Genomic DNA, 15,093 nt, shown 5'->3' with positions numbered 1-15,093 from the left:
TCTTTCCCTTCCATTCACAACTTACTACTCTAAGACCCCAGTTTAGTGACATACTCGGGTGTTATCTTCAGGGTGCATGGTTTTATTTAAGCAGTCTGGTGTTGAATTGGATAATGGATAGCAGTTTCAAAGTTTAGTATTTTAATAACAAACATTGTTGTGTACTCACCTAGTCCCCAGAAACTGTGTTAAATTCAGAAGTAGACACTCTGCAAATCAGACTACTTTTAGCTAGTAGTAGTAACTCCTGATGCGTAGTCATATCTGACAAGCTTGAAAGATTGCATCATAGTTTGCCCCTGATATTTTGCATTGCTTCCAAGTTCTGTGCCTATGGTGTGTCCAGGGGTGTTACCAGGAGTTACAGACAAATTTGGTGAAAGGGAGTGGCTCTTGCAGCAGGCAAGAAGGTGGGATTATTTTGGTGTGGGAGGATGGGGAGATAATCCTAAACAAAGCTGTGGAAGAAAGCATAAGCCATAAATCATGAAGACTGTTTGAGTGACGTCGGAAAGGAGTAGGCAAAAATGTCAGAAGCAAAATTGAAGGATTTTTTTCTCCTGAAGGCAGAGATCTGAAGTTCATGTAGAAGGCAAAAGGGGTGCAAGGAGCTGACTTTAAAAGTCATGGGCCAGTCAGGCTACTCTGAGTAGCGGCATTTTGAGAAGTTGGAGGTTAGCAAGATTAGGGAAGAACTGACATGAGGAAAACCAGATGCTTTAGTGACAGAAGGATCTTTTTCTGAGAGCCTGGGTAAAGGGACTAGCTAAGAATTGATGGAGCCCGTAGTTCCTGAGGAAGGTGGTTGCTCCCAGTGGTGCACAAAGGGAATAGAAGAGTTGCCAGCTGGCAACTGGCAACCACGACACCAGCGTAGTAAGGGTGAGTAGCTGAGTTTGACAGCGGTAGTTTGGCCAGTCCCTTGGGTCTCAGGAGCTGAAATGCATAGGGTTAGGCTGTAGATAAACATAGATGTGGTAGCTGAAAACCTGAAAGTGAAAATATTACCGGAGAAGGGAGAGAGGGATGGAACAACATGAGGAGAACTGGGTCTGGTTTCTTGACTTAATATTTTTCCTAACTAGACCATTTTTTCTTCCAGCTAAATGAAAATGATGGACATAAAAAAGATCTCCCTCCACAGCATATTCAGTGTTTTGCATGCCCAAACTGCTTCCTCCTTTTCACCAAAAGAGACGAATGCTTGCAGCATATGTCAGGAAAGAACCACTTCCTTCAGGTTTCTAAATTGAGTGGTATGTTGCTACTAAGTGTACTGCTTTTCATTCCATCTGATAATCGAGCCTTATGATATGAAGTGACTTACATTTTTCTGCTGTGTGAAAAAGCTGAAGGCTTTTAAGTTTGTTTCAATGAATTCTTATTTTTCTTTTAAGGTCTTAAATGTGGTACAGTTCTGTAAGAGGAGATGCTTTGAAATTAATATTTTTGTGTAGAAATGATTCCTCCATCACAGTTGCTGTAATGAGAAGCAGACTTTCCTTTATCTCCATGCTGTCACGTCTCTCGTATAAGCTGCTTATCCTCCAGTGACTCTGCAACTACTGTCCTAAATAAATTTACATTTAGCATGTTGATAGGAACTCAGACCAAAACATAGAAGTTTCTTTTTCAATTCCAGTCATACTGGCTGTGATGTTCCCTTCCCCTTACTGTACTGTCTGAAATCTGCTGGAGGCTATTTTTCTTGTCAGTGTCCTTGGCATCCCTGATGGAAAAGACCTGTGAAAGTTTCTTCTCCATATAATTGCAAATTTAGCCTGCTTAGCTAGAACAGTTCTGCCGGTCTGATGCCTTGCACCAGTCACATTGCTACTGAAGACTAAGATACTGGTTATGTTGTAAGCTGGTAACATTCTGAACCATACTTACTAGATTCCACAGAACATATCTGTCTGATCATGGTCTTGAAAATGGAGTTAATGGCCATCATAGGTGTACTGACTTTTTAGCTGTGATATAAGCAATAGGCATTAAAGCATTTACTTTAATGTTAGGTAAACGGCTGAGCAGATGAGATATAGATGGAGTTGACTTCTTGTTCAAGAAGCTGCCCTATTTTAGATAGTGTAGCTTTCAGGATAAGCCTGCATGACCAAAAGGATTGGTATAGTTATTTAGCATCTTCATAACTATATCTTCTACTGCTGCACTCCCCGAGTGGCTGCAGGAAGTGTACAATAAAGACAGACAAAAAGGTCCCTTCAAAAAGGGACGTTCCTGCAGGTCGAATCAGTACTGCTGTCTTCATGGAAGTGACAATCAGCTGCATAGTTCTGAGCTCTCTTACGTATTGTACATCTAATATACTTTTCTTCTCAAATAGATTATTAATTCTGAATATGCTGACCGTAGATGCCTTTAAAATCAGGCCATAGGTTTTAAAAAAGATTACTGGTGAGCTACTGCTTTGAAAAGATTAAAAGCACAAAACACTGTTTTCTTCTTTAGAGATGGATAGCACTTAGCTCAGAACAAAAAAGGGAAGTGCTCCATTTTTTCTTTTGCATTGGTAGGTCTTCATGATTAATATTATCGGCACAGTCTGTAAGATCTAACAGTGAAGTTAGTTGAAAGGCATAACCTCAAAATACTGCCTCCTGATCATCGCATCTTACTAAACAGAAAATTCAAAGATAATTTGCCTCCTAAGATGCATAATGTTAACAGCAATATATAGTTCATAAGCCATTTCCTCTTCTCTTTTCAACAGAAGTTTTTTTTATGCTGCTGATACCTGGAGTTAGACATTGAGTATGTATGCAGAAAAACTAAGTTCTGCACCTAAAAATTTAAGGGGAATTAACATTGAGGATGGGAAAGAGAGAGAGATGGTCATAATATGTGGGAACACGTTAAATGAATTGCATACTTTTTTCTTTTTTAAACCCACTATGGCTTTAAGCAAAAGTTTTTGTAGTAAGAGTACACAGGTGGTCATAGATGGAGGGGAAGAAGGTCAATGAAAACCTTTCTAAGAGAAGTATCTGACTTAACCTTGTAGGAGGAGGCAAAGGGAAGTAGAGTCAGTCACTGAGTAAGAAAAAGCAAGATGCAAACAGATTCAGATATGAGATTGTTAACAGGAGTTTAAAAAATTAGCTGTTTTACTTAAAGCCTCCATTGCACAATTACTGTGACTCAGCTGATACATGGTAACTTGCCTTGTGAACCCTGTGACAAACAAGTACAATTGTAACTGTCATATGAAAGCTGAAATGCTATGAAAGAACTCTTTAATGTGTGGTTGCACTTTCTGCCATTCCATATTATAGATGAAATGAAGGCTGGCCTTCCTTTGCCTTTCCCATCCTATGCAAAGAACCTTCTGATATCTCTGTGCAAAGAGGTCCCCTTCCAAGTGAAGTGTATATCCTGTTACCAGATACTACGCTCACATATGGAATTAACAGCTCATTTCAGGTTTGTGAGAGACAGCTGTCTTTATAATATGCATGTCCATAGATCAATAACAGATAGGCAGACGTGTTCTTAGTGGCACTGGTGGCTTTCAGGGCATCTAGGACCATCTGAATGTTGACTTCCTGAGTAAATTATCAGAAAACTGCCCCCTTTCCATGTCTTTTACCCACTTTACCCCACACAATCCACTGCAGAATGCTGATCGATGTGTGTTTCGTTTTTGTTACTTTCTGTAACAGAACAACAGAACTTGGTCTCTGTTCCACTCTTTCTAAGTTGGCAGCATTTGATTTCTAAAATGTGCTGAGTCAACAACATAAGCACCAATTTAAGTGCTAGTTTTAGAAATTGGCACCTAATTCTCTTTAAAGTGCAGAGACTAGATAGGCGTTTCACGGTTTTGTTGACAAGCTAGTGGATGAGTTATATAGCAGACACTTTTTCCACACACTAATTGCTGTAACTAATATTTCTGTAGGTAATATTTCAGTGTGTCTGAAAGTTTAAAAACGTTTCAGGTTATATCATAACCTCTTCATTTTTTTTAATCCATTATAGAACGCGTTGTCGTAATTCTGGGCCTGTGGCTCTGTCAAAGAAGAGCATCTCCGAAGTTGCAGAGATTTTTAAAACAAAAGGTCACTGTGAGAACTGTGATATACTGTTTGCTGATAAGAATGAGATCACCCAGCATAAGCAAACCACTCAACATAACATTAAAATTCTTACTACAATGGAAGAGTCCATCTTGATGTTCTGTCACATCAATGGAAAAAAACAAAAATCAGTCTCACTTGTGCCATATTGTGGACCGGTCAAGACCACTGCTTAAAAGACATTTCATTTCCAATGAGTCTACCAGTGAAAGGGGGTCTACGCCTTCAAAACGGAAGAGCAATTTAAAAGATAAAAATGAAGATCATGTACAAGGTAGTGCTTGCAAAATAAAGGCCTGGTTTTGTGAATGCCTTCAAAAGTTTTTTACAGAAGAGTCAGTAGAAAAGCACATTTTATCAGCAAATAGGATCTGTCACAAGTGTGCTGTGTGTGGAAAGCTTGCTGAAAATTCAAGCATTATCCGCTTGCATATGAGTCGATTCCATGGGGGAGCACACTTGACTAATTTTCTTCTCTGGTGCAGAGCATGCTCTGTAGATCTTCTCAGAGAAGAAGATATTATGGGACATGTGACTGAATTTCATGGTGGACATAGTTATTATTATGAGCAAGAAGCTCTAGAAGATGAACCTATGCCATCTGCTTCTCATGCAGCATGCATTTCTGCAGGTGAAAGGAAAGACTGTATTCCTAGTCCTATGGAACTCTCCCCTGAAAAAGGTCCTATTCTGGGAAAATGGCAATGCCGCATTTGTGAGGAGATGTTTGAATCTGAAGAGAGTGTTAAACAACATTGCATGTCCTTAGAAAGCCATGCATTTCACAGATACTGCTGTGGCTTATGCAGAAATCACTTTCGGAAAGTAGGAACTCTACAGCGACACTTCCAAGAGCATCATAACCAGGAGATACAGACTAAATACTTCTGTGGCCTTTGTGGTAATCTCTTCTTTGACACAGAAGAAGAATTTCTAATCCATTATAAGGAGATTCATAGCATGGACTATGCATTTGTGCCTGAGCAGATGGAAGTATCAATAAAAAAAGAGGAGGACTTCCTCCCAGTAGAAAAAGGAGACCGTTTAACCTGTGGTTGCCGGACAACTTACGTCTCCAGAATAAACAGGAGGAATGATTATGTAAATTGTCAGAAAGCCATGCTGCAAAAAGGAAACTTATGGTTTCGATGCTGCTTCTGTTCTGCAACTGCACAGAATTTTGCTGATTTGAACAGTCATCTCAGCAGTCACGCATCACTGAAACATAAGGAAGAGATGTATGTTGTTAGATGTGCTGCATGCAACAAAAACTTTGACGATCTTCAGAGCGCACATCAGCACTATCACACGAAACACTGCTTCTTGCAGAAACCTGATCTATCAGGTCTTGCATCAGAATTGGAAAACACGGTATTCAAGTTCACAGCAAGTGGGGCTTGTGTCGACAGAAAACCTCACAAGCTAAAATTTCAAGCATCTCCATCCAAGACTCAGGAAAGACCACAGTCTTCTCCTCTGCAGGGGCCAATACAGGGAAAGAAAGCAAAAAAAGAAAACTTAGCACACTCTGAAGAACCTGGTGAAGGTTTGTAGAAATTTTTTTTTTTTAACATTAGAAAAACATTGTTGTCATTAACACACTGTGTTTCAATGCCAGTACAATGTAGCATACTATTTACCAACGTCCAGTCTGTAAATCAGCTCAGAATTTAATATTTGTTACTTTTCAAAGATGCATTTTGAATTCTTGGTATTTGAAGTTTCCAGAACTTGGACTTAACAATTTATTGCTATATGCCATATACATGAAGCCTTTAAAAACCAAAAAGTAGGCACATGTGAGAACCCTGGGAATGACACATTTAATTTTCAAATTAGTTGGGAGCATAATTTGGTGCTAAAAGGAAGAGGACAATCAAGGACCCCAAACAGAGATGTAACTCCTAGAAATGTGTGTTCTATAATACACACACATTCAAGAGAAACTTGCCTTCTTTGTATAAAAAGATATTTATGAGCCTGGTAGTACTTTCTGTGTGGACAGTCCTATTATAACACCATCTTCTCAGTTTCCTTCAGCTTGCCAAAAAATAATTTCAGCTGAGAATTTACATTCTCTGTATGTATTTAGTTTTTTTCCTTGAGTATGCAAATACATATTTTTTTGAAGGTCATGTCACTTCTAAGAATGGCATCAAGATTGCTGAAGGTATACCTTGTGTTCAAAAATTGGAAGTGTGTTTAATTACTCATGGTGTCATAATGCTTTTGATTAAAAGGTTGACATTTATGTTGGATACACAGCAAAAAGTATGTCTCTAAATATTTTACATGTGTTTGTGCATGTAAGCGATTAAATGTCACAGAGATGTGCCATAGCAGGGTGTGCACAGTTGAATATTAAGTGGACTATTAAAATGTTTTGGTGCAGGACAACAGCTTTCTGTGCCTACCACAAACCTATCCAGCTCTACACCATCATATAGCTAGATTCTACTTTCTTGCCTCTTGATTTGTGTGTTATAAATGCTACTTCAGTTGATTTAAAAACAACGCAATCACCAAATAGGATCACGTTTTATAAGTTTTAGCTTGTAGAACAGTTGAATACATTAATTTTCAAAAGCATATCTAGGTTGATGTATGTTGGCTGACCAGAAAGTCAGGTGAACTTTAAATGCATCCTTTTTATCCCATTGAAGATGATGAACTTCCTGATCTTGACTACCTGAGTACCATGACTCACATTGTGTTGGTGGATCTGGACAACTGGGGAAGCTTATTCACGCAGCTGCCAGCTAACCTGAACCAAGGGACATTTATCTGGGGCTTTCAAGGTAAAAAGTGGTTGAAGGAAATAGTTAGATAAGATTAACAAGTCTACACAAATGCTTGAGCAGAGATTCTTTGAATCTGAGAGAATGAAGAACAGGAACGAGCAGCCGCTAGGGCTTCTGAAGTCACAGCATCACAGGCACCATGTGAGAGGAATGTTCTTGAACTTTTCTAACTCAGTCTTAACCTCCTCTGCTCTTATTGTTCCTGTAGAAAATTGTTCCAGAATTACTAAGTGGTTTAGAAGTCTTTCTGGCTTCCCTGATGAACTTACTTAGGCTGTATCATACTAGGTTTTCATAGTTATAAGGTCAGCCATAATACTTAGAAGTTAGAAACAAAATAACCTCTAAGTCCTTGTCATAATGTTCTTTTTCTTTTTAGTTCCAAAAGGCGTGATTTTACATTCTGGTACTTGAATTTTGTTCTGTTTCTGGCTTGCTCCTCAAGGATGTCCCTGGTCATCCTGTACATCAATAGGTGTATCTCACACCTGGTAAATACCAGTAGGGGTACAAGGTGATTGATGGAACGCATATTGTTATGGGTTTGTAAAAAAAACTTTTTGTGAAGTCTACCAATGGCAACCCTTTAACTTACCTGACTATTCTTGAACCAATTTCTTGTCCACCTCATGCTTTTTTTCTACTCATTTTCTCTGTATCTACCATTATAATTATTTTGCCTGTGGTACGTTGAATACTTCAGTAAAGTCTAGACAAAGGATAGTTTCAAAATATTTATTACCTGAAACATAGGCATTGTCTTAACAGACTTGTAGGAATTGTCGGGCATGTTTAACACTTAGTAATTGCACTGCACTTTTTTTAATGTTCATGATTATCTCTTCCTTAAAAGATAATCAGGAACATTCTGAAAGCTGAGCTTTTTCTTGCTGCTGAGGTTGGATAGAAAGGCCTCTTGTCTCTTAGAAACGGGTATTCCAGTTAGCTGATGAAGGCAGAGCAAGTATGTCTGTTAGTGTGAGGTGTAAGTTCTTCAAAGTCAGCTGTGTTCCTGGACCTATTACTCTAATGTTTGGTTGTTAGGAGTTCTGGAGACCAATTTTCTGGTCTTCTCTGTTAAAGCGGGTTATGCTCCTGAGTTTTGTGTTCTGCTCAGGCATTACTTCTGTGTCATTACCTGTACTGTCATTACCTAGACTTCAGGCTCTCTGTACAGTCACAGTGTTCTTGTGCATGCACACGAAACCACAGAAAATACTGATTTTGGGGGATTTAGATTATACCTAATTGTCCTGGATATCTATTTCATCTTTGCTGCCTGTCTACTCCTTTTATTTATACTATCTCTTCTATATGGCTGAACAACCTGTTGTTTGTTCTTACTATCTTTTTTGAGGTTTTGCCCAGCTTGATTTCTGGTCAAATTTCATGTCACCTCTGCACTCCTTGGCTTCTAAGGCTATTGTGATTTGGGGTTTGGTTGTGATTTGTAATTGCTGAAGGTTAAATAATAAAAATAAGAAACTATTAGGAATCTGAGTTGAAGAAATGTCAGGCCTGTTTGACATTGAAAGTCCAAAGCTACTCTGTCTGGGTTGTATAAAGAATTATTTAGTAAAGGATAATTTTTACAGTTATGTCAAACTTTTCCCCCCTTGAATTCAGATACTTGCTTTCAGTCATATTTTTTCTATTTAATTTAATCAAAACTGCTTTGTCATTAATAGACCCAAACTTGTTTGTTACGACAGGGTCTTCTGTGCTGTTACTATTTTTGAAGGTTAAAATGCCCTGTTTTGATTCAGTAAGAAGAAATTGGTTGAACAAAGGAGTGTCTGAACTGTATTATTGTCAGAAACGTGTCTTCTCTGACCTATCTGAGAGATAAATAATCCATAGTACAGTCTCAGTGTTACTAATCTATTGTTAGGAACCTCTCTTAATATGATTAACCTTACCCAAAGGTACTTCTGGGCTAGTTCAGACACTTTGCCCAGGGATGTTCCAAACACGCACACCTCCAGGCACAACCCAGCCCATGTCAGTGCCACTCAACTTTCCTTGCTTCCCAAACGGGGTTCCTGCATGCAGGCTGCCTCGTGGGAGTGGCCCCTGGAGCAGCTGAACTGAAAAACCCATGCCGAAGAGTTAATGGTGATTAAAATGGGCCATATTCATATGGGAGAACAGTTTAGCAGTTTATTAGTGTCAACTATATTGTTACAGAGCCTGGGAACACTTAAGACTCCCAGGCATATCTGGATTTATTGTTGTAGGTGCCTTCTCATAAATAATGGTTTTGGAGTTATTTGATGCGTGCTCTTGTTTATTTATCCTGTGAAAATACAGCAACATCCCTGTCTCTTATGATTATTTTTTTCTGCATTTCCTAAACAACATTTCTGATTTTCTTTTTTATGTGGTACTTTTGCATTATTTCTGTTATTCCTATTGCTAATACAGTCTTAGCTTTGCTTTGAGTTCCTCGATTGTATTGCGAGGGCTCTGTATTGTTTCTGTTTTCAGATATTTAGTTGTCCATGACCCATTTGTGGTCTAGCTCCACCAGAGTAAATACAATTCTGTCACTGTTTTCAGCTGTCCTGGTCAAAGTGTTTATGTTGTACATTTATGGAGCCAAAAGACAGGGTTGGTGATTACAAGTCTTTCCCAAACAGCAGTGACCAAGGCTGTCACAACAGATGAGAAAGACTTGCAAATACCATTTTCTTATCGACAGATATCCCTAAATCTTTCAGCTTTGAGATCATTTTTTGATCTTATAGCCATTAGGCTGAAAGGAGTAGGGGCACACACACCCACACCAAACAACAAAAAACCCCCACCAAACCAAAAAACCCAGGAGAGATCTACTGATGATTGCTTTTACTTCTTTGTCAGTCTGGGGTGGGTGGGTTAGAATACACAATTCTCCTAGCCTCTTTACTTGAGCCTTAGTTTCACATGTTCTCACATGAAGTGCTATCAATGACTACTTTCACTTTCCATTCAAAATCCTTTCTTATATCCAGCCACTCTATCACCTGGCAGATAAAGCAACATTTTTTTCCTCCCAGTGCAGCCCCATTATTTCTTACAATTGGGAATGTCATGAAATTTGTATTCACTCCCCTCAAATGGTCCTTGCATTTATTTTTCTTTTTACATTGCCATAGTAACTGCAAGCTCCTCTCTTTTTTTTCCCCTTGCCTTGAGAGACTTGCTTCTCCTTTCCTTTCCCTTGCAGCCTGGTGTTCTTTTCATCTGTAGCAGGCCTGTTATGTAGCTTGTCTCTATTATCCTACTATTTTTCTCAGCCAATATCTACATGTTTTAGGATACTGTTGAGAAAATTTCTGCACTTACTTTTTTTTCCCCAGTTGTAGCCTCATTTAGCTTATCCTTGACTGCATCCAGGTGGTCATCAGGACTCTAATTTGCCCCAGTTCTTGGATCTTCTTTTTTAAAGAGTTCTGACATGTGATGTATCAGGCAGTTATAGAGTGTGTTGGAAATAATCTTGGGCATTATGTTAGTACAGGTTTCCCTATGGGAACCATTTCTATTACTTGTACTACATTCCCAGAGCTCCTCTGCTTCTGCATGTTAAGCATAACTGTGCTTAAAACTGGAAAAAATACATCCTTGTGTCCAAACGTACATGATTTCTGGAAGATAAGTTTTCAGAGTTAGAAGAAAAATTCATGCAAAATTGAATGAGAGGCTTTGTATAGGATCAGGCTAGCTACTTTTTCCTTTTTTGCTTTCTAACCACACAACAAGGGTTCTTTCGGGATTTTGGCTATATGTTTATTTTAGCCAAATTGTTTTATTTGTTTGGCTATATGTTTATTTTAGCCTTTATTTTAGCATTGGTCAAAATAAATTCTGCCTTTAAAGCCAGATTTATCTTTGCTTTTGCCTTCTTGCATTCTTAGTTCATGGTGGCATACCTGTTTTGTTTTTGGTTTTTTTCCCCCTTCTTCACTGTTTAGGAGGATACAGCAACTGGAAACCTCCAGTGCAGTGCAAAGTTTACAATTATCTTAAGAGGATTGGATGTTTCTTTCTTCATCCACGTTGCGGTACCAGAAGAGAAGCAGCAGACTTTGCTCTCTGTGTTCATGTAAGCTAGTGCACACTTTCTTTATTGTTGTGTTTCTGTACCCAGAGAAGAGTGGCAGGTGATGTTGTGCTAATTACAGATGAGATTCTTAGATTCTCTTCATCTGACTTTTATGTCCACTAAAAAGAATGATAAATCTGTCACTGAATTGAGTGGAGACAGCCTGCTGAGAAGTTACTTACTTTTTTTTTTTCTTTACATAAGAATAAAAAAGTTAGCCCAAATAGGACATCAGTCTGTTGTGGAGGGGAAGGGGGCTGTTTAAGGAGTGAAGAATAAAAACACCACAATTCTTGCCTTTCCCCCTGAAACAGAAACTGTAAGTCCTGTCCATCTAGCCCAAATCTAAAGCCATCTTTAAGCTGGAGTTGAATGGGTGCCAGTGTCAGAGACCCTGTTGGACTGACAAAGTGCCTCCATTCAGTATAACTAGGGCTTTGGGTTGGGAGAGGTACAGGTGAAGGATGGGAATCTGGGATGCCATGGGGACTCGTGTTCTTAATATAGTGCTTTATCAGTTAGGTAAAACTACTTGAGAATTTAATTATGCAATATAAACATGTTTTGCAACAGTGTTTGTATGTTATGTTACACTTTTTTAATGATTCTTCAAATGCTCTGCACAGATGTCTTGTTTTCTGTGGAGATGGTTCTGACATGCTCCTTTTTAGGAATTTGTTCCATATCCCATCTGTACTGTTCTGGTAGCCATATCCAATTGAATAAATGTAGTGTCAAATTGTTGAAATAATACTTTTCACAGCGGTATAACATGCCTCGGACCATAAAAGCGGAGGTAAGTTGGTGTAGAAGGCTTTCCTATGAAGACCTGTCTTACAAAAAACTAGTGAAACCCCAAAATTAAAAACAACCCATATTAAAAAATATGATCTCAGTTCAACACTTGACATTTGTTTCCATATAGGCTGGTCGTTTGGATGAGCACCTGCCCAAGCAAATTCCTTTCACTGTACTGTCTGGAGACAAAAGCTTCCTGGAATTGGAAACTCAATTTAAGATGACCCAGCGGTCAGCTCGCATCCTAAATCCTCACCACATTGAAGGAGACATGATGTGTGCCTTGCTAAACAGCATTTCGGATACCACAAAAGGTAGAAAGTAAACATTAAACACAATCTTTCCAGTAAACCTATAGTTCTTTCCAATAAACGAATTGAACTCTTGTGCTGGTAACACAAGCTGTTGCTTGATGCTTCTTGTATTGTACTGGTATTTCAATGAAACATAGAACAGAAAATCAATTTGCTTGAGGCAAGCTTTGAAACCAGATTTAATTAAGCAATTTTATTGAACATAAACTCTGTCATCCTGGTATTCTTTATTACAGCAGGAGACAAATTGTTGTTTTGGTCTGAAGAATCCTTTGTAGTTAAAGAAAAGGTGTTTATCTTGTGTGGATATTTGTGAGTTGTACTCAAATCTGCTTTGCCTGATTTGTTCTGGGTCTGAAACAAAGGTGACCCTGCTAAAGCATCATTATTTCCCAAAATATCTCTATTTTAACTCTGATTGTCCTCCCAGCCACTTCCAGTCACTTGATATTTATCTTCCTTGGCACATGGTTCACACATCCATTTGGAGGAAAAATATCAATGAAAGCTTTTAAGTTCTCTAGAATGCTATATTCTAATTAATGTCTAAAACAATCACATGTTTTTTGTATAGGATAATCAAAGAAGTTTGAGCCAGCTCATTTTCATGCAAATGGTACTGGAGCTGAGATGAGTTTTAATACTTCTCAGTATTTTAAAATGTCTTGAAGTAAAGTTTTCCTAGAAGACCTGACATTTGTCTATAGACACCTTATTGCTTTTCCTGGCTTCTTGTGGTTTACTTCTTGTAAATTGAGTGTGTATTACAGAAGGTTGTTTCTGAATTAGCCCTAAACTGTTTTCAGAAAAATACACTGCTAGTCTTGATGCTGTCACATGGTGCTGCTGTTCTACCAGGAAGATTAAAGCGGAGTGCTAGCACTGAATGGTGAATTGGCATTGATTGATTAAAGGGAAAAAGAAAGATAGGATAATTAAATGGTTTCCTGAAAAAAAAAATCTGTGGTGAGCTGGAATTGATTTATGTGCTTCTGATACAGAAAAGGTGCTTATAGAGTTTTCTGGCCACCCCAGGCATTTGCTGGTCTAGATTTTTCAGCTGGATTATGGAGATGTGACTCCTAGTCAGAAGCAGCCATACCAGTAAAATTTCTTGGCATAGTTAATTACAGAACTGTCACTTTCACTACTGCAGTTTGTTTTGCTTAAGGGGAAAGATGACTTTTCTCCACAGTTATCCATAAAGCTACACATTGAATCATTGCATTCCCACTACGAATGTTTTCTTTGTAAAACCTATTGAAATTGATAGCTATAATTAGTTATAGATCTCTTCTAATGTATATATTAATGTGGGAGGCTGTTTATGCTTTGGGAGCTTTGCATATTTTTGGGAGGAAGAGTTGGAAGACAGCTGTAACTTCCCAGCAGTCAATTTAAGACAGTTTAGCTGTAGGGGCTTCCTTGTTTGTACAGTTTGTTGTGCATCTTAACAATCCAAGACAGTGAGGAGAGGGGAATGACTGTTTTCCTATGGAAGGGTACTCTAGCTCTCTGCCTTGGTAGTTTTGCTAGTATAGCTTTATTCGCCAGGGTATACTGGCTCAGAGGTGATGACTTTGATCTAGCCATTTTCCGTGTATAAATTATACTCTTTGTTTTTTATATTGGTATTACTTTCAGAAGTTTTTTTGTCTAACCCTTCTTTGAATGCCCTTTACTACATTAATATTTAATTTACTGTTATGGTGGTGGGCACTGTTGAGAAGGCCCCAAACCTGAACTTGCTGGCTGATCGTTGTGCATCCCACTTAAGTTATGCATATGGTTGCTATAGAAAAAACTACTTTGAGTAGGAGAATGATGGAATCGCACATGAGTCCTTTGGCTGTCAGTGTTCCCTGGCAAATTTGTAAGGAACAGAATTGTCTTGAGCCATCCTTGGCCCCTTTCTCCAGTCAGTGTCAGCAGAGGGGAACCCAGATAGGAAGAGCTGCCTATCTGATTCAGTTTTAACTTTGATTCAGTTTTAATAAAGGCCTGTGTTTGCTGTGAAAGGGGATGATGTTGCTATCAGAGTCTATAAAGCGTTTTTTTTAAACAGATAAAGCCACTGCAGAATATACACTTCACTGTGCGGCTCAGCAGCATCAGCAAGCATTTGCAAGTCTGTGTGGCAAGACCAGTATCGGAGGGCTGAGATTGGAAAGTTGTGCACTGTATCATAGGCTGGTATAACCTGTTGTCCTGTTATAGAAACGCAGCTGAATATAGGGAAATATAAACAAGAATTGCTTGCTTTGTGACTTTCTCAAGCCTATGGCTATTATTCTGGGGGGGAAAAATAAGCAAGAAACGGTTACCACAGCGAATTGTGTTGAAAAATGTAAGACAGTTGTTGGTATTGGTTGAGCTCCAAAACGAAAAAGCTATTTCCCTGAATCACCTTCACAGAGCTGTCATTAGCTTGTGAGCAGCCGGATTGTGTTTGGATTGTGGCAATCTGACAGTTGCACCTTGTGAACCGTTTTACCACATCAGCAAAACTGCTGTGGGAGCTGTGATACATTCATTCATTTTAAAATAAAAGGAAAAGTTCCTGCATATGTTGCAATAGGTTGTCAATGATATGTTACCTTAGAAGACCATTGGCTGTAGTGGATGCATGAATTTCCTTTGAGGTATGAAAAGAGTAGGCAAGATGTTTATTTGCTGTCGTCTGCTGCTAAACCTGAGTTCATAAATACAGAAGGGTTTTCTGCTTTTATGCTGAAGGTACAACACATGATGGAATGGAGATTCATGCATGTTAATTGAGTGGTTTGAGAAGGGTAGATGATTTTTCAGTGTCTCCCTTTAATTCCTTTGCAAAGAAAAGTTTGTAGCATGCAGAAAAACACCATTATTCTCTTGTCTGTGTCTTGATACTTGATATCTAGTCATGACAGTAGTGCTACAGCTTACATTTTTAATAAGCGCTGGACAGTGTTGAGTGCAAAGCTGATGGTAGGTTAGGAGTCATCATACCCATC

The 15,093-nt window shown here is 38.7% G+C and overlaps 1 protein-coding gene across 1 annotated transcript in view; it reads left to right on the top strand.

Moving 5' to 3' along the window:
* ZNF451 (zinc finger protein 451) overlaps positions 1-12,100 on the top strand; it is a gene marked incomplete at its 3' end in the record, with an annotated part of 27,114 nt that extends 15,014 nt beyond the window's left edge. Inside the window, 7 exon segments of the mRNA XM_010283989.1 lie at positions 1,103-1,256; positions 3,297-3,444; positions 4,003-4,216; positions 4,218-5,646; positions 6,764-6,898; positions 10,858-10,988; positions 11,914-12,100. Coding sequence (XP_010282291.1) covers positions 1,103-1,256; positions 3,297-3,444; positions 4,003-4,216; positions 4,218-5,646; positions 6,764-6,898; positions 10,858-10,988; positions 11,914-12,100 — 2,398 coding nt within the window.
* Between the last annotated feature and the right edge of the window lie 2,993 nt (positions 12,101-15,093).

The sequence above is a fragment of the Phaethon lepturus genome, unplaced genomic scaffold (assembly GCF_000687285.1).
Source record: "Phaethon lepturus isolate BGI_N335 unplaced genomic scaffold, ASM68728v1 scaffold6703, whole genome shotgun sequence".
Classification (NCBI taxonomy): domain Eukaryota; kingdom Metazoa; phylum Chordata; class Aves; order Phaethontiformes; family Phaethontidae; genus Phaethon; species Phaethon lepturus.
This window is presented reverse-complemented; position numbering and strand designations above follow the sequence as displayed.